The following is a 26,169-nucleotide window of genomic DNA, read 5'->3' on the forward strand; positions in this document are numbered from 1 at the left end:
ACCCAAATATTTCAACCTTTGTGTACCTATTTAGGATACATCACCATGAAGAGAATGACATTCATATCCATAATTATGCATTTGTGTATAGTACAGATCAGGGACCCATGATGAAATTCCGTTAACACAATTCTGTTACCAGGTGTAAAAATAGTTTAATGACCAAATTAGATGTTTTCAGACGCAACATGTCATAGTTGACACCCCATTCCTTCTGCAGACATCTTTGAATCTTAACTTGAAGCCGATATTTAACAGTTCTGGCAAAAAGTGGTCACTTTGGGGTGAAATTCTGCTACCAAACTTTGCATCTCCACAGTTCTTCGAGTAATTGTGTTTTTATAAAATGTTCTTGGTCAAATCTTAAAAGTAGCCTGTGCATAGAGTTTGAAATCAAAAGGTTATTGATTGGTATACATTTTAAGTGTCTCAGCGCAATTCTATTACAGTGGAATTGTCTGTAGCTAGGAGACATGTTGTGGTTTAGTGGGTTGAAATTGATTTATTGAAATGTCCATGTGGTCTATATTAAAAGGGCACTTCGTAATAACTTAGAACAGGCTTTAAAATATTCAAGGGATTCGAATAGTACTCTTTGTGGAACGATTGATTGATACCCATTGATTCTTTCAAGAACATAACTTAGAAATGCCTCACGAAGCTTGCTTTACTCCAATGTTTGTAAACAACGTACGTGTAAACAAACTGTATAGCCTAAAAACGAATGATGGGGGGGGGGGTCGATAGTTACTTATAAGGATATTGTTTTTGAGATGTCGTATAATTTTGACAATGGCACAATTTTATTTCTGCACAAGTTGGCTGTGCCTGCAACAAAACACCAGTATTTGTCCTACATCAGCTTTGTTCAAACGTGAGCAATTAAGAAAAAAAGCAGGGCGGCAGATGGCCTAGATTAAGAGCGTTTGCGCAAGTAACCGAAAAGTCACTGGTTTGAATCCCCGAGCCGATTAGGCCCAGAATCTGTCGATGTGCCCTTGAGTAAGGCAATTAACTCTAATTGCTCCTGTAAATCCCTGAATAAGAGCGTCTGCTAAATTCCTATGATGTAAATGTAAAATGCCATCTGCCCCATCTTCATTGACTCAATTCAACCATTTCGGCAATGTAGGCATAATAAAAATGTACAAATTAAAGAAACAGACTTACTTAGCATAGTCCTGTTATTCGTTTGAGCAGCACAAGTGTATTGCATGTCAGTAACTTGTCAGTGTGTTTAAGAGATTGACCAGAGAGACCGTTAAACTGGGCATCTGGTGTTCAACATACCTTTGAAGTAATGTCTTGTTATGATCTGTCCATCTTGCCCATGTGAGACTGAAACCTCATTCAATGTGGCTGCTACCCTGGCATTGACAAGCGAACGGCTTTAAGGACAGGCCCGTTTGTGTTCCACGCTAAAAAAAAAAGAATAATAAATTAAATACTACATCCCTCTGTCCTCGGTCTCGTGGAAGTTTTATGACTCAAGAATATCTTGAGAGAAACGCAAACCCTTCTGCTAGCCAATATCCTGTTGGAGACAGAAACAGAGAGATGGAGGAAAGGGAGGGGAGGCAGGGTGGAAACACGAACACAGGCGAGGTAACTATTGGTCGTTTGTATGGTTCTGAAATCCCCATAGGGCCTTGTGCTGCTCAAATATGTTCATCTTGGAGTGTGTCTAACCAGCCACTTCTCAAACACAATACAAAAAAGGGGCCTTCTCAAAGTTTAAAGTAGGCTTGTGAACAGAGAACTAACAAATCACAAGTTAGGGTGTAATAGTACACCATTTGTACTGAACCGTTCAGTATGGGGACCTCAGGTCTGTCTGCACTGAACCCCAATTAATACATTTTTTAAAATGTACAAAATAAAAGTACACTAGGCCTATAAGCTATTGTAGGCCTATGCCTCAAGTAAATCTGAGCTGAAAAACATTTCAGGCTATTCCATAAAACATTTTATCTTAATTGTCGCATTTGAAACTGTGCTTTTGTGAGGCGCAGCCAGGAACTAGTTTAAATCTCCAGTTTGGGAACATTATGCCTTGCCAGATTACAACAGCGATGGACAGATAGTGGATAAAACGTTAACAGTACGTCGCCACGCTCAATGAGAATAGCCTATGCATGATGACACATTTCAGGGCTCCACAGTGCAACCATTTCTCACATTTCAATAAAAATGTTAATGGTGTACCAGCTAAATTGCAGTGGTCCATTTCAGGAATAGGTCCATTCTATGAATTATGTTTCTATAATTGAAATGACAGCCACCTTGTAATCAAGAGCATGTCTCAACCGATGGCAGGCACAACACAAAAACCTCAGATGATATAAAGTAGGCTCTAAGCTTTAACATAAGTGAATGTAAGGCAATGCATCGCAGTGCTAGAGGTGTCTCTAGAGACCTGGGTTCAATCCCGGGCTGTGTCGCAGCTGGGAGACCCGTGAGGCGGTGCACAATTGTCCCAGCGACGTCCCGGTTAAGGGAGGGTTTGGCCCACCGGGATGTCCTTGTCCCATCGCGCTCTAGTGACTCCTTGTGGCGGACAGGGCACAGGCACACTGACCTCAGTCACCAGCTGTATGGTGTTTCCACCGACACATTGGTGTGGCTGGCTTCCGGGTTAAGAAGCAGTGTGGCTTGGCGTGGCTCGCTACCTTCGCCTCTACCGAGTTGGTACGGGAGTTGCAGCGATGGGAGAAGACTAACTACCAATTGGATATCACGAAATTGGAGGGGGGGAAAAGGGGGGGGGAATATATATAATAACACCTCACGGTGTCCTGTGTGAATTTAAGTATGCTCTCTCTAATTCTCTCTTTCTCGGAGGACCTGAGCTCTAGGACCATGCCTCAGGACTACCTGGCATGATGACTCCTTGCTGTCCCCAGTCCACCTGGCCGTGCTGCTGCTCCAGTTTCAACTATTCTGCCTGCGGCTATGGAACCCTGACCTGTTCACCGGACGTGCTACCTGAGCGGAACTGAACTTTAGTCATTTCGGTAATGAGAAGGACAAGTGTCATAAAGGTTATTTTTGAGAAATATATCCTCATTCTGAAAACAGAAGTGAAGAAATTAAATGAATCGGTGCTCAACTAAGGACTACTCCAATGGATGATGCATCATGGGTGAATAGAAATGTATTGAAAAAAAATGAGTTTGTACAGCAACTTCAAACATTGTTATGAGAAACATGTCCACAGGTGTTGAAGTAATAAATATTATAGTTTAATGTAAACAATTTATGGCGAAACTACAGCAGCCATGTTCTATTCAAATAAACTTAATAAAGATGACCTGAAGATTTAATACGGACGCATTTTGGTAATGAGACTTTGGGATGACATTTTTTTCCCATTATAATAAAGACAGTGCCATAAACTAGGCATCTTAGTCTTCAGAATTATAGTTCACCGTTGCAGATGCATCACGGATTTCGAACTCAATTTGCTAAGCCATGGTTAAAGCTGGTTTCATGAGAATCACAGTTGTTAAAAAAATAAATAAATTGATTCTTTAAAAGAACCACAGCTACGCTAGACTCCGCATGAGCTTAGTACAACCGTCTTACCAAGATAACTAGGGCTAGGAATTGCCAGGGACCTCACGATCTGATCAAGACACTTTGGTGCCCCGATGTAAAATGTATTTAAATTCTAGATGTGTTGCGATTAGATACTGCGATTTAATTGCAATTTGATGTTCCAAACATATTGCTCACTACATGTCCTCTGCTGAGAAACAAGACAGAGCATAAGAACATTTCTTTTGATCAGTCATGGAAGTAAAAGTGCTGAAAATGTGTTGGCTCACTGTTTAAAAAGGAAGATGGGTAACAAGCTATAGGATGAAAAATACCCGCGTTAATGTGCAGGTACAGCCAACTAACATTAGCTAACGAATCTTAGCACCAGTGGTAGAAAAAGTACCCAAATGTCATACTTGTGTAAAAGATACCTTAATAGAAAAATCACTCAAAATCAGTAAAAGACAACCAGTAAAATACTACTTGAGTAAAAATATTTGGTTTTAAATATACTTGAGCATAAAAAGTTTGTAATTGCTAAAATATACTTAAGCATCAAAACTATAAATCATTTCAAATTCCTTATATTAAGCAAACCAGATGGCACACTCCAACACTAGGATATTACATACAAACCAAGCATTTGTGATTAGTGAGTCCTCCAGATCAGAGGCAGTAGGGATGACCAGGGATGTTCTCTTGATAAGTGTGTGAATTAGGCCATTTTCTGGTCCTGCTAAGCATTCAAAATGTAACGAGTACTTTTGGGTGTCAGGGAAAAATCTATGGCGTAAAAAGTACATTGTTTTCTTTAGGAATGCAGGGAAGTAAAAGTTGTCAAATATAAATAGTAAAGTAACAAAAACTACTGAAGTAGTACTTTAAAGTATTTTTAATTAAGTACATTACACCCCTGCTTTTTACAAATCGATTCTTGGGAGTCAAATTATCAATATAATATTTTGATATGTAACTATTGATTTTACCCGCACCACTATTGACAACCCCAAATAAAATAGGCTATACTTGTTTGTAAAAAAGCTTCAAAATAAGTTTAAAAAGATGTTTTTGATATCGTGGACTGTCAGTTGTATCCAAGTACTATCTATGAATGTAAGAGAGATTAGGCCTACATTTCTCCAGGCCCATTTCTAAGTTATGGCAAAACAAGTGCCTGGGCTGTCGTTGATGAAAAACTAAAGAAGGATTGTTCCTTTCAAGACTTTTTGCCTATTTAAAATGTACTGTGTCCTAGGCTAACAATTTCCACTTTAGAGGACAGGAAAGCTGCAGCTGGTTTGAAAGCTTGAGTTGACTGGGTGAATGAGGATCATTGGGTTGTGGGCCACTGACCTAAAGTAACCTCACTCCCTTGCTCATTACAAGTCCAATGTTCTGTAGAGCTTATCAGGAACCTTTGTCCAGGAAATGGGTGCTACTGTTCTCAAAGACTGGTGGAATTTAAATCATAGGAGGCATTCCCAATACATTATAAAATCTTTTTTTTTTTAAAGGGGATATCTGCATTTGCTACATCCATTTTATTCATGATATACACCCATTGATTCCTGAAGAGGACTAATTCAAAAACCTTACTTAAAAAATATAATTTTGGTCAAATAGATTACATTAATTTAGTTCCATGTCTAGGGGGAGCAGACATTCTGAGGTAGGAAATTAGGAATATGCCCTTTAATCCATTTTATTCTGTACTTTATTCGAAGCCTGTCATGAGAGCTATAGGGAACGGTCCCCTCATTTGTAAACATAGGATTGTTACTCAGCAATGGTGAAGATGCCATACAAAGGTTTAAGAGAACTCGTGTTGCTTATGCCAAAGTTTCAGTACCTCCTTTGATGGTGAGCATGCATGGGAGTGTGCGTGTGTACGTGCAATCTCACAGTGAAAGGCAGCAAGAGACTGAGTTCCATCACAGTAGAACATCGAGTGGCAGTAAGCAAATTGGGTGTAACTTTTATGTTTTCTCCTGAATGTCACAACATCAGCGGATGTAACTCTACTGGTTAAGCGAAAAGTCTTCCATACTCAGCACCAACAACAGCGTGTGAAAGATAACATTAGCAGATTTTGACCATCCATAATCACACTTCAAGGAATTCTGGGTACAGAACTAGTTTGAGTTCTAGTTATTATATTTATATGAGTTTGGCCTCTAATGACCCACTGAGGAAAGAAAAGTCACCTCAAATTGTCTATTTAAAATATTCTCTCATTGATCGAGACAGGTGAGTGTCATAATGACATACTGCACTTTGGGGTGGACCCACTGGAGTGTATGGTTGATGAAACAGTGAAGCATGTGTTGATGTATTGTTCTAAGTACCAGTAGGTGGAAGAGAGGGATAGATTGATGGTCATTGAGGATGGACAGGGATGGATGATTGACTACACACTCCAGTACAGTTGGTGGCGGCATGCACCTCTAACGTTTGTTTGCGGACCGCCATAATCTTATAGAAGGGGTGGACACACCTGTCTCAATCAATTACTATTATAACCTACCCAAACCAGAAACCATGGATAGATGGCAGCATTCGTACTAAACTGAAAGTGCAAACCAACGCATTTAACCATGGTTGAATACAAACATTTTAATTATTCACTCCGTAAGGTAATCAAACAGAAAAAACGTCAGTACAGAGACTCTTTAATAATGGAAAAATGGTTGTAATCAATTTATCACTAGCCACTTTATATAATGTTTACATAACCTACATTACTCATTTCATATGTATATACTGTACGCTATACCATCTACTGCATCTTGATGTAATGTATCACTAGCCACTAAACTATGCCGCTTTATATGTTTACATAACCTACATTACTCATCTCATATGTATATACTGTACTCTATACCATCTACTGCATCTTGCCTATGCCATTCGGCCATCACTCATTTATATATTTTTATGTACATACTCGTATTCATTCCTTTACACTTGTGTGTATAAGGTAGTTGTTGTGAAATTGTTCGGTTATATTACTTGTTAGATATTACTGCACGGTCGGAACTAGAAGCACAAGCATTTTGCTACACTTGCATTAACATCTGCTAACCATGTGTATGTGACAAATAAATTTGAGTTGAAAGTGGAGTCACAATTCAACGGCTCAGACATTAGACGTATGTGGCAGGGTCTACAAACAGGGTCTACAGACAATCACAGATTACAAAGGGAAAACCAGCCACGTCGGACACCGACGTCCTGCTCCCAGACAAGCTAAACACCTTCTTTGCCAGCTTTGAGGACAACACTCTTCAACCTCAGTAGGCTGAAGAAAAAAAATTGGCTTGGCCCCTAAGACCCTCAAACTTTTACAGATGCACAATTGAGAGCATCCTGTCGGGTTGTATCACCGCCTGGTACGGCAACTGCATCGCCCGCAACCACAGGGCTCTCCAGAGGGTGGTGCGGTCTACCCAACGCATCACCGGGGGACACACTACCTGCCCTTCAGGACACCTGATATCACAGGCACGCCAAAAAGATCAACCTCCCAAGCCAAGGCCTGTTCACCCCGTTATCATCCAGAAGGTGAGGTCAATACAGGAGCAACAAAGCTGGGACAGAGAGACTGAAAAACCACTATCTCCAATTTGTAAGTCGCTCTGGATAAGAGCGTCTGCTAAATGACTTAAATGTAAATGTAAATCTCAAGGCCATCAGGAATGTTAAGTAGCCATCACTAGCTGCCTACCACCCAGTTACTCAATCCTGCACCTTAGAGGCTGCTGCCCTATATACATAGATATGGAATCACTGGTCACCTTAATGTTTACATACTTCTTTACACATTTCATATGTATATACTGTATTCTATTTTAGTCAATGCCACTCCCACATTGCTCATCCTAATATTTATATATTTCTTAATTCCATTTTAGATGTGTGTATTGTTAGATAATACTGCACTGTTGAAGCTAGGAACACAAGCATTTTGCTACACCATCTGCTAAATATGTGTATGTAACCAATAAAGCTTGATTTGATGAGAGAAGATTTGAAATAGACAAGATGGCAGCATACACATTGTTGGATTACTTCATGGAGCCCCCCCAAAAATTATCTGAGCATTTTCGAAATTCAAACGAACCACCTGGAATTAGACATTTTAAAATATACATGTTTGGCCAAATCGAGAACTAAGATAGTGTTGCCAAGTTAAAGTTGATTGTAAATGATCTGTGCTAAGCCAAACAGTACCTATCCTGTAACCGCTAATGGAACATCACAACATTGTTAGCCCGTTGCAATCTGCTAGCTATGTATCACAATCACATTTAACAACCCATGATCAAAAACACAACTAATCTCATTTGTAAAAATTCAGAGTCTGACAAATTGAGCACAGACTTCATTAGTCACCATCAAGTTGTCAAATGCAGCACGGGGCAGCCCAGCTGTGAAGAGCGTTGGGCCAGTAACCTAAAGATTGCTTGTTCGAATCCCCTAGCCGACTAGGTGAACAATCAGTCGATGTGCCTTTGTGACAACACTGTCCAGCTATTGAAGTTGTGTTGCAATCTTATGGCAAGATCCCAACTTACTATTTCGCAATCATGTCATCATGACCAATGGGGTAGTTAGATAACAATATAGTTTGCTAGCCGTTAGCTAACTCGCTTTCTGATGACAGTGATGTTGACGTTAGTTAGCTAACTAACTAGGTAGCGTTTGCTAGGTAACTACTAGTAGCTAACGTTAGCTAACTTGTTAGCAAGTTGTTTAACGCAGAAAGCTAGCCACATAACTCATTTAAACTTCATAAACGCTTCACATTTTAACTGTTTATGCATTGCCTTAACCATGTTATTCTGTGGCTCGTACGCTATTTTTCTATAACTAGTTATTTAGAAGAGTTAACTAGCTAATGTTAGCTCTATCGGTAAACAAATACATGCCTGCTTAGCACGCTAACCTTAGCTATGGCCCAAGGGCTAACTCTGGCTGGTGGTGGTGGATTCTAGCTACCAAGTTCGTCAGCTAGCTATTCGAGTAGACAGAAGTAGAAAAAGACAACTGTATCATGTCCAAACTGGCATTTCAAGAAAACAAACTATCCTCCGCAACACAAAAAGTCAGATTTGGTGGCTTGCCTGAGTTTGTTACCGACAATCACCCCGTTTCGTAGCGACTAGCCAGACAGATCCCACGAAGTCCTGCTGCACGGTCGGTGTAGTCAATCATGTGACTTGAGCAGGAAACAGGTAGAGCTAGGCCTAAATACATTTAAGCCGAAGCCACAAAGATTTATCAGTGTTAACACACATAGCCTAGATACAACTAAAAGGAATACATTATTGCGAATGCCACATATTTAACTGCACCACCCCCGGCCTTGACCAAAACTGATCTGATCGATTGCACATGACGTCACGACGACAATTTGTAAACTCGATCCATTTTGAAGAGGGGTCGCAATGTATGCTGCGTTCAAAACAACTGTGAACTCGGACAGATACGGTGAAATCATGACCTCAGTGATCCTCGTGTCGGAAAGTCGGAGATCTAGAATGAGGCCCGAGTTCTGGAGTTGGAATTCCAAGTCGGATGACCGTTCAAATCGAGCTCGTTCAAGTCGAGTTCGGGTTTTTCCGGAGATCCCAGTTGTTTTGAACGCACTGAAGTCCGATATTTCGGCGTTCCAAGCCCCCAGTTGTTCTGAGCGCGGCAGTATTTCTGGAAGATGTGGGCACTTTAGCAAACGATATCATTCATGCATTATTTATTTAACCGTTATCAGGGAGTCATACTGAGACCAATGTCTCTTTTACATATGAGCCCTGGATTACATAAATTACAAAAAATAGAAATGCAAGCCGAAAGAAAACACGGTCATAAAGAATGTATTTCCATGTTTCTCTTGCTGCTTTGGAATAGAAGTTGGAACAAATTTGGGCCATGGAGAATAAACAATATCATTTCCGGTAGGTTGTGCACACTAAAGTAAACAAAGATTATCTATTAGATTGATAAAATAGTCGAGTGACCGCTCTAAAGTGAGGAAATGGAATGGAGTCCCTGGAGAAGGCGGTCAGGAGTAGTGCAGTTTTATCATGAGGAGACGTATACTTGGAAAACGGAGGAGGAATGAAGGGAAATTGAGAGGGAGAGAAGGTCTAACAGAAAGAGAGGGTGAGATTGAGTCGGATAAGAATGGTGGGGAAAAAAGGGAGATGGTTTGTTAAAGAAGAAGGGGGGGAAATGTAAGCAGAGGGAGCTGAAGACAGGAGGAGAAATGGAAGTGAATGAGGGTGAAGTATCAGAGGTGGTAAATGCGGGAAAGTTATCGGAGACCGAGGTATGCACCGATGATCAGGATAAAGAAGAGTCTGTGACAGTAGGAGTGACGTTTATGGAAAAAGTGGACTCTTGCCTTTTGGCTGATCCATTTGTGGTTTTACGGTGGGTGAAAAAAAGAGTTGGGTCATGTGGAATCGGTGAGGGTAACTAGAAGTGGTCTAGTGATAATTGTTTGTGTTTCTGTTGGGCAGAGGGAGAATGCGCCTGAAGCAAAACGAATGGGGCAATAAAAGTGAATCGTTTCGTTCTCAAGAAAGGGGCACCAATGAAAAAAGTGATAACTGGGGTAGCAGTAGATATAAAAGTTGACCAGCTGAGGGCAAAGATTCCCGGTGTATATGATGCTCGTCGTTTGATGCGACGCAGACGGGGTGGCGAGAGTGGGTAAACAGAAGGGTCATTGTCTGTTCTTTTGAGTTTTAAAGTTGAGTCTTTGACTAACAAAGTGAATTTAGCATATATAAGTTATCCTTTACGAGCGTATGTGCCGTAGACATTAAGATGTTACAGGTGTCAAGCTTATGGGCATGTGGCAGCAGTGTGTAGGAGGGAGGGTCCAAGGTCTGGGAAATGTGCAGAAGGGCATGCGACAAAGGAATGTGTAGTATTGGGGAACGTAGTGGAATGTGTTAATAGTAATGTCCCATATGCGAGAGAGGTAGGTTGAGGTTTCCAGGGTTAGAGTAGTGCAGAAGTTGTCATATGCTGAGGCAGTGAAGAAAGTTGAGGAAGATGGGTTAAGGGGTGGTGAGAGTAGTAGAGATATACCAGTACAGAGGGATAGGCCAAACAGTGAAATAAGTTTCAGTAAGATTGGATTTATAGCAATGGTTATCAATTGTACTGTAGGCATGGAATGGAAGTCTCTGAAAATTGAGGTTGTGGTGGCAGCTGCAGAGAGGTATTTGGGTGTGCGAGACTTGACATCAGAAGAGTTACAGGGTGTGTTAAGGGGTGATCTCCTATCCTTTCAGGATGATGGCATGAAATAGGAATAAATACATTTAATTAGTGGAGTAGGGTGGTGTTAATTTTATTTGATCATTTTGAAATGAGTGAGTGTAGTATTAGATGGTAGGGTATTTATTTAGTTATTATTTATTTATTTTTTCAAGCAAGTATAAGGGAGTTGTACTCCAGTCTAGTAGGTGGCGGTAATGCAACAAATTGGATGCCAACTGCCGTTAAACCTCATAGAAGAAGAAGAAGAAGTGACCGCTCTAACAATGGAAATGCATGTCCTCAAAGATGGAAGGCAGGCAGGAGGAGGCGCGTGTGAACAGGCACAACTCCGATATAAAGTCGGTTTGGCGAAATGCTACGTGTGTCCACTTAGATCATTGCAACCGTAACAACCTAACCATTACGACACTTCTATTCGAACAAATTAGCAATTACATTTTTTGTTTAGGAAATTTCGACACTAATGGACCTTTACTCACTTCATGGTCTTATTTTCGTAGACAGATTTTGGGCGGAGTAAACCCTATTGCTTCTCCTCTTCCTCTCTGAAGAAAAACAAACAGGGGCAAAAAGGAAGGTGGTTCCTTGGTGGACTGAAGAGTGCACTGCTCCTATTCGAGGAATAAATAGGGCTTACAATGTTGTGTAGGAATATGACTCCAGAGAATCAACTTGATTTCCAAAGGAAGAGAGGTTTAGTACGTGGGGTCATTAAGTCTGTCGAGAGAAATGCATGGAGACAGTTCTGCTCTACAATAGGCAGGGGTACTGAGCTGGGACATGTATTGTCTATGTTAAAGAAGATGACTGGAATAAGCAAGTCCACTCGAATTCCAGTTTTGGTTGTGGGTCAGAAAATGTCTGTAACTGATCAAGAAAAAGATGACTTGTTCAGGAAGACATTTGCTTGGGCACATAGTGGGGGTTACTTTGGATTAAGTATAAGCAACGTTTGAGATTTTAAATGCTCATGTTAATGTGTATAAGAAAAGGGATACTGTTACCGTATATGAGATGTGTTCAGTCTTAAAAGGCTGTGGATATACAGCCCCAGCTCATGAACAGCTGTTCTATGTAATGTTTAAGCGTCTACCTGATGAGGTCATACATGTTCTGGAATTATTTAATACGAGTTGGAGTGAGGTGGTTATACCTTCTGGTTGGAAGCGTGCAGTAATATGACCTTTTGTAAAGCCTGGTAAGAACCCTTCATGTGCTGATAGTTATAGACCAATAGCATTGACCTCTAACTTGTGTAAATGGATGGAAAAGAGGATAGTCTACAGATTGTCATGTTTCCTGGAACATAGAGGTTTATTGAGTTAATGTAAAAGTGGATTCCGTAAAGGTAGATCTACTTTGGATGCGTTAGTAAAGGTGAGCAATGAAATTGAAAAAACTCTGGTTATGATAGAATGAATGGCTACTGTGTGTTTTGGCATTGAAAAGGCATAGGACACCATGTGGAGAGCAGGCCTACTTTATTTTATTTAAGTAGGCAAGTCGGTTAAGAACAAATTCTTATTTACAGTGACGGCCTACCCCGGCAAAACCTTAACGACGCTGGGCCAATTGTGCGCCGCCCTATGGGACTCCCAATCACAGCTGGTTGTGATACAGCCTGGAATTTTATTTTTTTATTTAACTTTATTTAACTAGGCAAGTCAGTTAAGTTAAGAACAAATTCTTATTTACAATTACAGCCTACGAACAGTGCCTTGTTCAGGGGCAGAACAACATATTTTTACCTTACCTTGTCAGCTCGGGGATTTGATCTAGCAACCTTTCGGTTACTGGCCAAACACTCTAACCACTAGGCTACCTGCCAGAATCAAACCAGTGTCTGTAGTGACGCCTCTAGCACTGAGATGCAGTGCCTTAGACTGCTGCGCCAATCGGGAGACCCACTGATTAAGATAGAAAGACTTGGTATTGGTGGGAGACGATTGTAATGGGAATTTTAATGTTTGTGCTTTTCTTTATAACACATTTCTGTGTTCTATTCATATGCTGTTCTAATAACCAATGTTTGTGTTCATGCAAGTGGCTGACTGTACAAATCACCCCTATCAGTGGCTGCAATTTGACAGTACGCCCAGACCGTGTTTTGAAAACAAATGACGTTGTTTTGAGAACAGACTAAAGATATCTCAGTTTCAAAGTCTCAGCTTAGAGAGGAGAAGCCTCGTGAGGTATTGGTCTGTCACGTGTTATGAAACAGTATTGGTCGGTTACATGAATGAAACAAAACGGTAATGATTCATTAGTTATGCTAAATCATGCAAATATAACTTGTCTGTGTATAGCCAAAATATAAGACAACTGCTGGGTCAGCCCAGGAAGAGCTCCTGATTGATGTCTCTGTAACACAATATCCACGACACTATATAACTGGGTTTTGGCCTTATTTAATCGCTCTTTGCATTTTTTATTTTATTTCACTAGACAAATCCGTTAAGAACAAAGCCCTATGAGACTCCCAATCACAGCCGGTTGTGATACAGCCCTGAAATCAAACCAGGGTCTGTAGTTACGCCTCTAGCACTGAGATGCAGTGCCTTAGACTGCTGCGCCACTCGGGAGCCCCACTGATTAATATATAAATAATTGGTATTGGTGGGAGACTATATAACTGTGTTTTGGCCTTATTTAATTGCGTTAAAATAGGATCCAATATATCTGATGCCTATGGAGTTGACAACGGTATTCCTCAAGGCAGTGCTATCAGTCCTATTTTGTTAAACATTATGATTAATGATGTGTTTTCAAATGTATGTAGGGGTATTGGGGTTTCCCTATATGCTGAGGATGGAGCTATTTGGATGAGGAGAAGGAATATCTCTCATGTGAACTTCTATTCAACGGGCTATAATGGATGTTGAAAGATGGTCGATTGACTGGAGTTTTGAATTGTCGGTGGCGAAATCTTGCTGTATGTTCTTGTCAAAGAAGAAAGTTGCTGATAATATACCGTTGTTTCTGAATGGACAGCCTATGGGGAGAGTTTTTAAGTACAAATATTTGGGTCTATGGTTCAATGAGCGATATGAACTCAAAAAAAGAAACGTCCCTTTTTCAGGACCCTGTCTTTCAAAGATAATTCCTAAAAATCCAAATAACTTCTCAGATCTTCATTGTAAATGGTTTAAACACTGTTTCCCATGCTTGTTCAATGAACCATAAACAATTAATGAACATGCACCTGTGGAATGGTCGTTAAGACACTAACAGCTTACAGACGGTAGGCAATTAAGGTCACAGTTATGAAAACTTAGGACACTAAAGAGGCCTTTCTACTGACTCTGAAAAACACCAAAAGAATGATGCCCAGGGTCCCTGCTCATCTGCGTGAACGTGCCTTAGGCATGCTACAAGGATGCATGAGGACCGCAGATGTGGCCAGGGCAAAAAATTGCAATGTCCGTACTGTGAGACGCCTAAGACAGCGCTACAGAGAGACAGGACGGACAGCTGATCGTCCATTGCAGTGGCAGACCACGTGTAACAACACCTGCACAGGATCGGTACATCCGAACATCACACCTGCGGGACAGGTACAGGATGGCAACAACAACTGCCCGAGTTACACCAGGAACGCACAATCCCTCCATCAGTGCTCAGACTGTCTGCAATAGGCTGAGAGAGGCTGGACTGAGAGCTTGTAGGCCTGTTGTAAGGCAGGTTCTCACCAGACATCACCGGACAGGACTGGCAAAAAGTGCTTTTGTCGCGGTTTTATCTCACCAGGGGTGATGGTCGGATTCGCGTTTATCGTCGAAGGAATGAGCGTTACCCCGAGGCCTGTACTCTGGAGCGGGATCGATTTTGAGGTGGAGGGTCCGTCATGATCTGGGGCGGTGTGTCACAGCATCATCGGACTGAGCTTGTTGTCATTTCAGACAATCTCAACGCTGTGCGTTACAGGGAAGACATCCGCCTCCCTCATGTGGTACCCTTCCTGCAGGCTCATCCTGACATGACCCTCCAGCATGACAATGCCACCAGCCATACTGCTCGTTGTGTGCGTGATTTCCTGCAAGACAGGAATGTCAGTGTTCTGCCATGGCCAGTGAAGAGCCCGGATCTCAATCCCATTGAGCACGTCTGGGACCTGTTGGATCGGAGGATGAGGGCTAGGGCCATCCTCCTCCGGAACTATAAGCACAAGCATTTCGCTACACTCGCATTAACATCTGCTAACCATGTGTATGTGACAAATAAAATTTTATTTGATTCCCCCCAGAAATGTCTGGGAACTTTCAGGTGCCTTGGTGGAAGAGTGTGGTAACATCTCACAGCAAGAACTGGCAAATCTGGTGCAGTCCATGAGGAGGAGATGCACTGCAGTACTTAATGTAGCTGGTGGCCACACCAGATACTGACTGTTACTTTTGATATTGACCCCCCTTTGTTCAGGGACACATTATTCAATTTCTGTTAGTCACATTTCTGTGGAACTTGTTCAGTTTATGTCTCAGTTGTTGAATCTTGTTGTGTAAATATTTGTATGAACATATGTTAAGTTTGCTGAAAATAATCGCAGTTGACAGTGAGAGGACGTTTCTTTTTTTGCTGAGTTTACATGGAAAGAGCATGTCATAAATGTTCAAACAAAGTGTTAGAAGGTGGTGAATCTTGTGCGTTCGGTCTCTGGTTATGAATGGGGTGCTGACAGACAATCGTTGATGGATATTTATAGAGCTCTGATCAGGACGACAATTGATTACTGGTGTATAGTTTATGGAACAGTGTCAACGACTTGGCTTCAGAGGCTGGACAGTATCCAGTATATAGTTTTATATATAGCTTTAAGGATATGTAATGGTACATTTAAATCAATATCTGTATGTGCCTTACTAGTGGAGGCAGGTGAGGTTCCTTTTGATATACAGTGGGGGGGGAAATGTATTAGCTTATTGGGTTAGGCTGTGAGGTTGACCATCCAACTGCTACTGTTCTAGATGACTGTTGAGAATATACTAGTAGACAAGGCAGTGGTTTTGGTTGGACAGTTGGAAAGCTTGCTGATGAGAGTGGTTTGAGGTTGGACCTTCTGTGGTGATAGGGAATGTTCCTCCATGGTTACTCCCAGATCCTGTTGTTGATCTAACCTTGGTAGAGAAAAGGAAAGATTGGTCAGAGGTCAGTCATATAATGAAACTGGTTGACAATTACATTGGTCGAAGTTTTATGCATTTTTACTGCTTTTCACAGATGGATCCAATGACCCAAATAGTGAGTTGCACAGGAGCAGGCGTTTACTTTCCTGAATTTGATGTGCAGATATGTAGAAGACTAACAGAGAACTGTCGGTATACTCAGTTGAATTGTTGGCGATAGTAGTTGCCCTCCAGTGGGTGGAGGACATACAACCTGTCAGAATTATAGTGGGCTCAGATTCCCTTTGTGTATTGAATAGTTTATCATCTGGTAAATCTAATAGGAGTGACCAACTATTGGAGGTATTAAGGTTATAATGCAGAATTGAGAGGCTGGGTGTAGATGTGAGATTCTGCTGGGTCCCAGCCCATTCGGGTGTGGAATGGAATGAAATTGTAGACCAAAAGAGTTAGCCAAAATAGCTTTAAAACAAGATATAATTGATATTAATGTTCCACTGGTTAGAGGTGAGGTGAAATGTAAGATCAGAGCTAATTTGATAGATCTGTGGCAGAGGAGATGGGACTCTGAGCCAAAGGGCCGGCATTTACAGTATATGTCCTCCAAAGAAAGGTCGGTGGACCAAGCTTCATAGGTCAGACTAGGAAGGAAGAGGTGGTGTTTTCTTCATTGTGCCTAGGACGTTGTACATTGAACTCGTCATTACAGCTAGTTGTCAAGCATGTGAATGGTTTGTGTCTGGAGTGTATGGTCGATGAAACGGTGGAGCATGTGTTGTAATATTGTTGAATGTTAAAATCAAATCTAATGTTATTGGTCACATACACATGGTTAGCAGATGTTATTGCGAGTGTAGTGAAATGCTTGTGTTTCTAGTTCCGACAGTGCAGCAATATCTAATATGTAATCTAACAATTCCACAACTACCTAATACACACAAATCTAAGTAATGGAATACGAATATATACATATAAATATATCGATGAGCAATGGCAGAGTGGCATAGGCAAAATGCAATAGATGGTATTATATACATAAGAGATGAGTAATGCAAGATATGTAAACATTATTAAAGTGGCATTATTAAAGTGACTAGTGATCCATTTATTTAAGTGGCCAATGATTTCAAGTCTGTATGTAGGCAGCAGCCTCTCTGTGTTAGTGATGGCTGTTTAACAGTCTGATGGCCTTGAGATAGAAGCTGTTTTTCAGTCTCTCGGTCCCAGCTTTGATGCACCTGTGCTGACCTCGCCTTCTGGATGGTAACGGAGTGAACAGGCAGTGGCTCGGGTGGTTGTTGTCCATGGTGATCTTTTTGGCCTTCCTATGACATTGGGTGCTGTAGGTGTCCTGGAGGGCAGGTAGTTTGCCCCCGGTGATGCGTTATGCAGACCGCACCACCCTCTGGAGAGCCTTGCGGCAGTTGCCGTACCAGGCAGTGATACAGCCCAACAGGATGCTTTCAATTGTGCATCTGTAAAGGTTTGAGGGTTTTAGGTGACAAGACAAATTTCTTCAGCATCCTGAGGTTGAAGAGGCACTGTTGCACCTTCTTCACCACACTGTGTGGGTGGACCATTTCAGTTTGTCCGTGATGTGTATGCAGAGGAACAGAGATGGAAAGATTGAAGTGTAGAGTCATTGAGGATGGTGGGGTTTGGAAGGGATTTTGGTGATGTGGGAGGGTGTATTGGAAGTTAGTAGGGCTCATTTTTTATTTCCTCAGAAGTACTGAGTTAGTAGGTAAGAGGATTTAGAAATTTGGAGCTAATCTTGTAAACCGTGATTTACGACACCCTCCAGCACAGTAGGTGGCGGCATGCACCTTTAACGTTTGTTTGCAGACCTCAATTGTATCATTGAAGAAGAAGTAACAACACAGGCGTTGGACTGGAAGCGGTGCTTCCGATAGTTTATATTGCTACTAAATAAATTGACATCAGACCATACAAGCACGAGGTTCATCATGCCTGTCACCTGTGCAGTAAACGGCTGCACCAACAAGTTTATCAAAGGGTCAGAAATACGATTTTACAGGTAAGGAGTAAAGGACTTCAAGCTAACGTTAGCTAGTTTGCTAACGTTCGCTAAGTCGTTCTTCAAATGTTGTTGTAGCTAAATTTGGTGTGTTTATGCGTGCGCAAGAGAATGCATGCTTGTGTTAAGCAGTGTTTCTTGTCCTATTCTCAGGTTCCCCATCAGTAAGCCTCAGCTTGCCAACCAATGGGTACAAAGTTTGGGGATGAAAAACTTCATCCCTACACCTAACACTTGCCTCTGCTCAGAACATTTCAACCCAGATTGTTTCCGAGACTACAATGGCAAACAGTTTCTTAGGGAAGATGCCGTGCCCACCATTTTCGGTGCTGATTCATCGAAGGTAATGTATGGTTTCATAGTTGCTCAACCTAGTTTACCCAACTGTCTTTGTTTTTATTCAGCTAGAATACAAGATGTATGTTAAAAACATTGCAGCCTGAATTACGAAAAAGGAGTATGATGACCAAGGACACAAATGCGGCTAACCGCTTCGGGGCACCGTCAGACCGGGAGAGGGCTAAGACGCTGGAGAAGAGCAAGGTCAAGGAGAAACGACATAGTACCCGGGATACTGGCAAGGTGTGTCGACTTTTTAAAATATTTTTATCACCTCTCACAGATGGGTGTCACCCCTCTAAATGAATGTTAGTGTAAATCCTGTTGCAGGTGTTGGGGAATTTCTGCACAGTTAAGTGCTGTTTTTCAGAGCCTTGTTTTCACGTGCACAAGAGCATACTTCCCTGGTTTCATCTATCAACATTCACTCAAAGTTCTTTTTTTGTTTTTGCAGGGAAGAGGTGATGGCAAAAAACGAGGTGGAGGACGAGGAGGAATCTCCTCCAACACTGACCGGTAAGAGTGGAAACCATCACTTTTCAGAATCCATCACTGCATGGGTCCACTGCTCTGCTACCTTCCTCGAAGCCTGCAACGTATGCTTGTTTTCATTATTGCATTTCAAATGGTTGCCTTTTTTACTGGAGAGACTAGTCAGTCAAAATTTGTATCGGGGAGAAGGTAAACCAGCAGAAAGCAGTGTCATTCCGTAAATGATGCACTACCAAGTAAGCAAGACGCAGACGGTAGTCACATACAGGCGCCAGGTCAGACGTTCCCATTGTTTTTGTGTATTTGCAGACAGACTATTGGGGCGAAGAGCAAAGTGTATGACAACAAAGGCCGCCTGCTCTCCTGCGGCAAGGACATGTGTGACTGCCTGGACGCGGACTGCATGGGCTGCTTCTACCCCTGCCCCGATTGTAGCTCCCGCAGGTGTGGCGTGGAGTGCCGCTGTGACCGCAAGTGGCTCTACGAGCAGGTTGAGGTGGAGGGGGGAGAGATCATCCGCAACAAGTACGCTGGCTAGTCTCCCCCACCCTTAGGCCTTGAACTATGACTGTTTTTATGTTCTGTTATTTTTTTCTCATTTTTGTTTTCTGTAGAACGAGGACAGAATAAGAAATGGTCTGAAGTTGCCAAAAGATACTAAATCAAGTTATCACAAGATGTATCAAGAGTAAATGAATAAGAAATAATACTCCCACAATGGTTTCAACCAAGTGTTATAAACATTGCATATGTAGTTTAGTTCCTGTACCGAGAGGGTCAATTCAAGAAAGTGTGTGCGCATACACTTCGCCGGTACCTCGCTACGAGGTCTCATGCAAAGGAAAAAGAGGTATATGACGGAGATTTGTTTCCACCTTTTTCGAAAGTATGCATGCCTGAAGAATTTCCCACGTTTCATTTTCTGCCTTTCCTCATGGTTTTTGCAATTCTCCACTTGTTTTGATTAATGATTACATATTTGTTTTGTGCCCACAGCTGTCAATTAAATTGGTCTTAATTCATATAAAAAATGTGAGTGTCCAGATTCCAACCCTTGTGGTGAGCACTACAAAAAGTTTATCATAATTATGGGCGATGACTAGTGGGTTCTTCAGTATCATGTGTGTGGTTTTGCGACAGTTTCCTAGAAATGTCCACGAGGTGTTAAGCGGTCGACTCAAGCGTGCCGCTTTACCACAGATCATCTCCATTACAAAGTGTTCTGTTCAATTTCACAATTATTTTCTGTGACCTATTAGGTCTATTTTTGGGTAGTGATAAATGTCCCATAGTCACAGTTGTGTGAATTACTACTTAAGTAGTTTCTTTGGTTACCTGTACTTTTTATATTTTTGACTACTTTTACTTCACTACATTCCCCCCAAAAATAATGTACTTTTTACTCCATACATTTTCCCTGATACCCAAAAGTACTTGTTACATTTTGAATGCTTAACAGGATAGGAAAACGGTCTAATTGACACACATTTATGAAGAGAACATCCCTGGTCTAATTCACACGCTTATCAAGAGAACATCCCTGGTCATCCCTTCTGCCTCTGATCTGGTGGACTCACTAAGGACATGCTTGTTGGACCCTGCCCCTGGCTATCTGTAAATAAAAAAGTGATTGCGGTCTGGTTTGTTTATTTATACATTTACTTTTGATACTTAAGTATATTTTAAAAGCAAATACGTTTAGACTTAAGTAGTGTTTTATTGTGATAGCACATCAACAATGGAAACGGTACCATAGACTAGTCAAACCGTTGCTTAACATAAACTGGCTGCTGCAACAGCCTAACTCTACAGTATTACATTTCTAGTGGGTTTACTACGCAGCTGGGTGTTGCCATGCTTATGCGATCACAGTCGGTGTTGTCCGTCTTGCATTTGATGCAATCGCAGCTCTTGGCTACGGGTATGAAGAAGGGGTCGACTCCGGATGGACAGCCTTCCAGGTAGACCTTCTCGTAGGACCACTCCTTGAAGTTACATGCCCCCTGGGAGTGCGGCAGCCATGTGCTCTGATAGTTCAGATCCTGCCAACAACAGCATTCATACCGGTAAATTGAAATCATCTGAACACTGGCCTTGTCCCAGATCTGTTGTAATGTATAGTCAACTCATGGCATGACAATAACCATACCATAGTGCTTGGCAAGACAACTCAAACCAATTCCCACGGGGGGCCAGTACAAAAAAAGTATGAATGTATGTACTTGTAAGTCGCTCTGGATAAGAGCGTCTGCTAAATGACTTAAATGTAATCTGGGATTCGGCTAATGGAAACCATATTTTTTAAATTATTGCATGATTCATAGTGTTACTCTTCTGCTGCCATTGTGATCTACACAGAAAAATATAAACGCAACATGTAAAGTGTTGGTCTCATGTTTCATGAGCTGAAATAAAAAATTCCCAGAAATGTTCCATATGCACAGAAAGCCTATATCTCTGAAATGTTATGCACAAATTTGTTTACATCCCTTTTAGTAAGCATTTCTCCTTTGCCAAGATAATCCATCCACCTGAAAGGTGTGGCATGTCAAGAAACTGATTAAAATGAATGCTCATTACACAGGTGCACCTTGTGCTGGGCACAATAAAAGGCCAATTTAAAATGTGCAGTTTTGTCACACAACACAATGCCACAGATGTCTTAAGTTTTGAAGTAGCGTGCAATTGTCATGCTGACTGGAGGAATGTTGCCAGAGAACTGAATGTTAATTTATCTACCATAAACTGCCTCCAAAGTCATTTTAGAGTATGTCCAACCGGCCTCACAACCATAGACCATGTGTAACCAGGATCTCCACAACTGACTTCACCTGCGGGATCGTCTGGGGGGGGCCCTTTTGTGGGGTAAAACGAATTCTGATTGGCTGGGCCTTGCTCCCCAGTGGGTGGGCCTAAGCCCTGCCCAGGCATGTGAAATCCATAGATTAGGTCCTATTGAATTTATTTCAATTGACTGATTCCCTTATATGAACTGTAACTCAGTAAAATCTTACAAATTGTTGCATGTTGTGTTTATAATTTTGTTCAGTAATATCAAAGGGCTGCTGATGCAACCTGGTGCAACGTCAAATAGTAGAATTAATGATTTAGGTCAATTAGCACATAGTCAATTAAATTAAACAGCAGAAAATGTAGCATGGCTGCACTACAATATAATACACAACAGCTCACATGCAACAGAATATATATATTTTGTTATTTATTGAACTAGGCAAGTCAGTTAAGAACAAGTTCTTATTTACAATGACGGCCTACCCCTACCAAACCCGGACGACGCTGGGCCAATTGTGCGCCGCCCTATGGGACTCCCAATCACGGCCTGGATTCGAACCAGGGACTGTAGTGATGCCTCTTGCACTGAGATGCCTTAGACCACTGCGCCACTTGAGAGCAAAAATATATATAACTCAATGTAATGAAAAACAATTGTACAGGGGTGTGTTCATTAGGGCACTCAACAGAACACTGTGCATCAGAAAATAAAAATGTGTGTTCTATTGGCCAAGTAGGCCCTCCCTGTTTCAATCAGTCTTGTCCAGTTTGGTACCTAATAAACACACAACCCTAAATAAGTACTGTCTATCCCTATTTAGCTACCGTCGTTTCGCACAGGCCGGCGCAGGTGGTGATGGTGATGCTTCCGTGACAGTCCTCTCTCTCCACGGTGATGGTCATGTTGTTTAGTCGGCAGCCATACATGCAGTCTGTCCCCGCTCTCACTGGTGTCACCCACAGCGTTGCCATGACGACCAGCTGCAGCGTCATTAAGTGGGTGCAGTACATAATGCTTCCACAAGGAGAACAGGTCCCTTCAGGAATCTGCTATACAGCAGGGAAACACATGCTGATCAGACCGCTCGTACGCGTGCGTCTTCGTTTGCCATTACGCGCATGTCGATTTTGTACACCAACACCAGACGCGTTCAGGACATGCAGGTTGAAATATCAAATCAAAGTCTGAACCAACTATATTAATTTGGGGACTTGTTGAAAAGCATAAAAAATGTATGCCAATTTAGCTAGCTTGTTGTTGCTATCTAATTTGTCATGGGATATAAACATGGGATGTTATTTTACCTGAAATGCACAAGGTCCTCTACTCTAACAATTATTCCACAGATTAATTATCCTCCTTCAGGCTTCTTCTTCTTTGGACTTTATATGACAGTTGGCAACCAACTTTAAGGTACATTACTACCAACAACTAGACTGGAGTGTGGACCTCAGTTCATCTTTCAATCACCCACATGGGTATATGCTCCTAAAAACCAATGAGGAGATGGGAGAGGCGGGACTTGCAGCGTGTCAAGTAGAATATAACCAAGTTCTATTTTAGTGCCTGGCTACGCAGACATGCACGAGCAGTGTGGGTGTAATGATTGAATATCATGTATGTGTACATTTATTTTGCAACGCCCACAAATGTGACGCGAGCGGTGTGGTCAGCATGTTACCAATGAGTAGATGGGAGAGGCAGGACTTGCAGCACATCAATCATCACAAATGGAACAAAGTTCTATTTTAGCACCTGGCTACGCATGACATGCGCAAGCAGTGTGGGTGCAATGATTGAATAACATGTATGTGTATATTTATTTTGTAACGCGAGCTGTGTGGTCAGCATGTTACCAATGTGCCATCTCCTTGGTTTTTAGGAGCATATACCCACGTGGGTGATTGAAAGATGAACTGAGGTCCACACTCCAGTCCCAAGACAAATTAGCTAGCAAAGCACGCTAGCTAGCTAAATTTCCATAAATACTTCATGCTTTTCGACCTGTCCCCAAATTAATTTACTTGGTTCAGAGTTCGTTTTGATATTTCAACCTGCGTGTCCTGATCGCGTTTGGTGTGGATGAACAAAATCAACATGCTTGTGATGGTGCATGCGCCAGCGCTCTGGTCAGCATGTTACATTTCGACCACACTGCTCTCAGCACGTGCGCGAGCATTACAAAACAAATTTACACCGATGTTATTCAATCATTGCACACACACACACTGCTCGGGCGCGTCTGCATAGTCAGGCGCTAAAATAGAACTTGGTTCTATTTGTGACGCTTGATGCGCTGCAAGTCCCGCCTCTCCTATCTCCTCATTGGTTTTTAGGAGCAAATACCCATGTGGGTAATTGAAAGATGAACTGAGGTCCACACTCCAGTCCAGTTGGTGGTGGTAATGCACCTTAAAGTTGGTTGCTAACCGCCATATAAAGTCCAAAGAAGAAGAAGAAGCCTGAAGGAGGCTTTTACCCTTTTATCTGTGGACTAATTGTCGGAGTAGAGGATCTTGTGCATTTCTGGTAAAATAATAACCCAATGTTTATATTCCAGGACAAATTAGCTAGCAACAGCAAGCCAGCTAGCTAAATAGACATACATGTTTAATGCTTTTCGACATGTCCCCAAATTAATATAGTTGGGTCAGAGTTCGTTTTGATATTTAAACCTGCATGTCCTGATTACGTCTGGTGTGGGCGGACAAAATCAACATGCGTGCGATGGAGCACGTAGACACGCGCGATCGGTCTGGTCAGCATGTCAGGTCACACTTTAAACAAAGTATATCTTATAAGGCCGTCAGACTCCCTTTATAAGGCCACCCCAAATCATTAAGGAAATGTAATCCTATATGATGGGTGGCATATAGGGTTATGTGTGCCACATTTGCCAAAGCACCAGACAAAGTACCTCACCCGTTGTATCACTTCTATTATATGATACATTTTATTTATTCATTTACAACCTGAATATGATTATGGCCATAATGTATCTTTTCCTTACTGAGATTTTCTCAGACCACATAACGTTCCCTCTTGGTCTCCCAATGGACATTTTATCTACCATTTCAATCTACCATTTCAATCAGGGATTCACAACCACTCGGAGGACATTGCTCCCGAATGGCGCAGTGGTCTAAGGCACTGCATCTCAGTGCAAGACGCGTTACTACAGTCCCTGGTTCGTATCCAAGCTGTATCACATCCAGCCGTGATTTGGAGTCCCATAGGAACAGCGCGCAATTGGCCCAGTGTCGTCTGGGTTTGGCCAGAGTAGGCCACCATTGTAAATAAGAATTTGTTCTTAACTGACTTGCCTGGTTAAATAAAGGTTAAATGTATAAAATAAAAATATTTAAATTGCTGTGGATCTGTTAATTAAAGATGTTTGTCAGAGATAATGCTGTCAAAATCTGAGATATACTGAAATCACCTAAAGAATACAGACAAGGTCAGATGAGTCATTTTCTATTTGGTCACGAGCCAAAACCAATAGTAGATTTGGGAGGAAAAAGATAGTATGCTGTTGGAAGCTACTTCGCTCACTGAGAAAGAGAATAGATGTTGTTCTACATCAACATAGTCCTCTTAGACCTTTGTGGCCAGGATGAATGGAATGAGCTTAAGGCTATTATTGTTACTCTGCCATGGACAAGATAAGATTGTCTATAAAACGTAATTTGATGTAATTTAATGCGGGCATCCAGGGGAGGGAAGAAGGGAGGACAAATGTATCACCAAAATGATGTTGAATTAGATTACATTAAATGTTCAGATTAAATCGTCAATTAGTTTATCAAATAATCTGCAACGCCGTAAAATAATGTGCATGACTGAGTCTTTTGAAATGAGGAAAAATGTATTGTTATTATTGTATTATTATGTTATTGCGTTAGAAACAGCTACAGCCCGGGTACCAAAGTAAATTAGAAGGTGAAAAGGGGAGACAATTAAGAGATGACATTACATCAGAATCTTAGTTTAAATATCAAATCTCATGAAAGGCTTTCAACTTTTCAACAATAGTAACAATTTAATATTCGCGCAATTTAAAACCATGAGAATTCAAATTAGCATTACAATATCAATTTATCAATGGTAGTTTTCCCATATTTTTCTTCTATTCAGATTAGTCACGTTGAAAAGATCTCAGTAAGTGATGAAAATATTTTCGAACTATTCTAAGTGCATACTGTCTTTGAACACTTCCAGATCGAGTTATTCCTCTCTCCACAAGCTGTGTCATCTATTTTGAGCATGACAAATACAAACATTACAGTCAAACATAAAGATTCAGGGAAAACACGCACGCCATTCAGATATACACTAGGCTACACACACACACTAAGGAATTACATTTACAGGCAGAGACAGTCAATGAAATCAGCAGTGTACACAAAAGTCTGCAAAGTCAACATGCTCACCTGTTGGGTTCTCCCTTTTGATTTAGTGACGAAGAAGGGTTGCCCCAGCTCTTTTATCCTCTCTGCACCTATAAATATTATCATAAGGGTATTGCTCCATCTTTGATTGCTTTCATCTGACAA

The 26,169-nt window shown here is 41.5% G+C and overlaps 3 protein-coding genes across 7 annotated transcripts in view; 1 reads left to right on the plus strand and 2 right to left on the minus strand.

Moving 5' to 3' along the window:
- The window catches only part of LOC120024726 (oxysterols receptor LXR-alpha-like), a 30,771-nt gene extending 21,813 nt beyond the window's left edge, over window positions 1-8,958 (minus strand). Inside the window, exons 1-2 of one of the 5 annotated variants that reach the window (XM_038968995.1) lie at window positions 8,687-8,958; window positions 1,291-1,418 (exon numbers count right to left, since the gene is read on the minus strand). The gene's annotated coding sequence lies outside the window, so the exon portion shown is untranslated. Of the gene's footprint in view, window positions 1-1,290; window positions 1,419-8,663 lie in introns of all 5 variants that reach the window. The other 4 variants (XM_038968996.1, XM_038968994.1, XM_038968997.1 and 1 more) reach the window with 4 other exon arrangements.
- An 8,686-nt stretch (window positions 8,959-17,644) lies between these two features.
- Window positions 17,645-20,415, plus strand: LOC120024932 (ARL14 effector protein-like). The gene is made up of 5 exons (XM_038969303.1): window positions 17,645-17,991; window positions 18,145-18,334; window positions 18,430-18,573; window positions 18,785-18,846; window positions 19,132-20,415. Exons 1-5 carry the CDS (start codon window positions 17,921-17,923, stop codon window positions 19,358-19,360), a joined length of 696 nt encoding a protein of 231 aa, XP_038825231.1. The 5' UTR covers window positions 17,645-17,920; the 3' UTR covers window positions 19,361-20,415.
- Window positions 20,416-20,636: 221 nt separating this feature from the next.
- Window positions 20,637-22,626, minus strand: fshb (follicle stimulating hormone subunit beta). The gene is made up of 2 exons (XM_038969781.1): window positions 22,441-22,626; window positions 20,637-20,864 (listed from the first exon to the last, which is right to left on the minus strand). The coding sequence occupies exons 1-2, from the start codon at window positions 22,624-22,626 to the stop codon at window positions 20,637-20,639; spliced, it is 414 nt and encodes a 137-aa protein (XP_038825709.1).
- Between the last annotated feature and the right edge of the window lie 3,543 nt (window positions 22,627-26,169).

Source organism: Salvelinus namaycush, chromosome 30 (assembly GCF_016432855.1).
Source record: "Salvelinus namaycush isolate Seneca chromosome 30, SaNama_1.0, whole genome shotgun sequence".
Lineage (NCBI taxonomy): Eukaryota > Metazoa > Chordata > Actinopteri > Salmoniformes > Salmonidae > Salvelinus > Salvelinus namaycush.

Coding starts and splice junctions, on each gene's coding strand:
- fshb (XM_038969781.1), bottom strand. CDS start 22,626: ATGTACTGCACCCACTTAATGACGCTGCAGCTGGTCGTCATGGCAACG. Junction 20,865..22,440: donor CCGGCCTGTGCGAAACGACG/GTAGCTAAATAG, acceptor TGTTGTTGGCAG/GATCTGAACTATCAGAGCAC.
- LOC120024932 (XM_038969303.1), top strand. CDS start 17,921: ATGCCTGTCACCTGTGCAGTAAACGGCTGCACCAACAAGTTTATCAAA. Junction 17,992..18,144: donor TCAGAAATACGATTTTACAG/GTAAGGAGTAAA, acceptor TCCTATTCTCAG/GTTCCCCATCAGTAAGCCTC. Junction 18,335..18,429: donor TCGGTGCTGATTCATCGAAG/GTAATGTATGGT, acceptor AAAACATTGCAG/CCTGAATTACGAAAAAGGAG.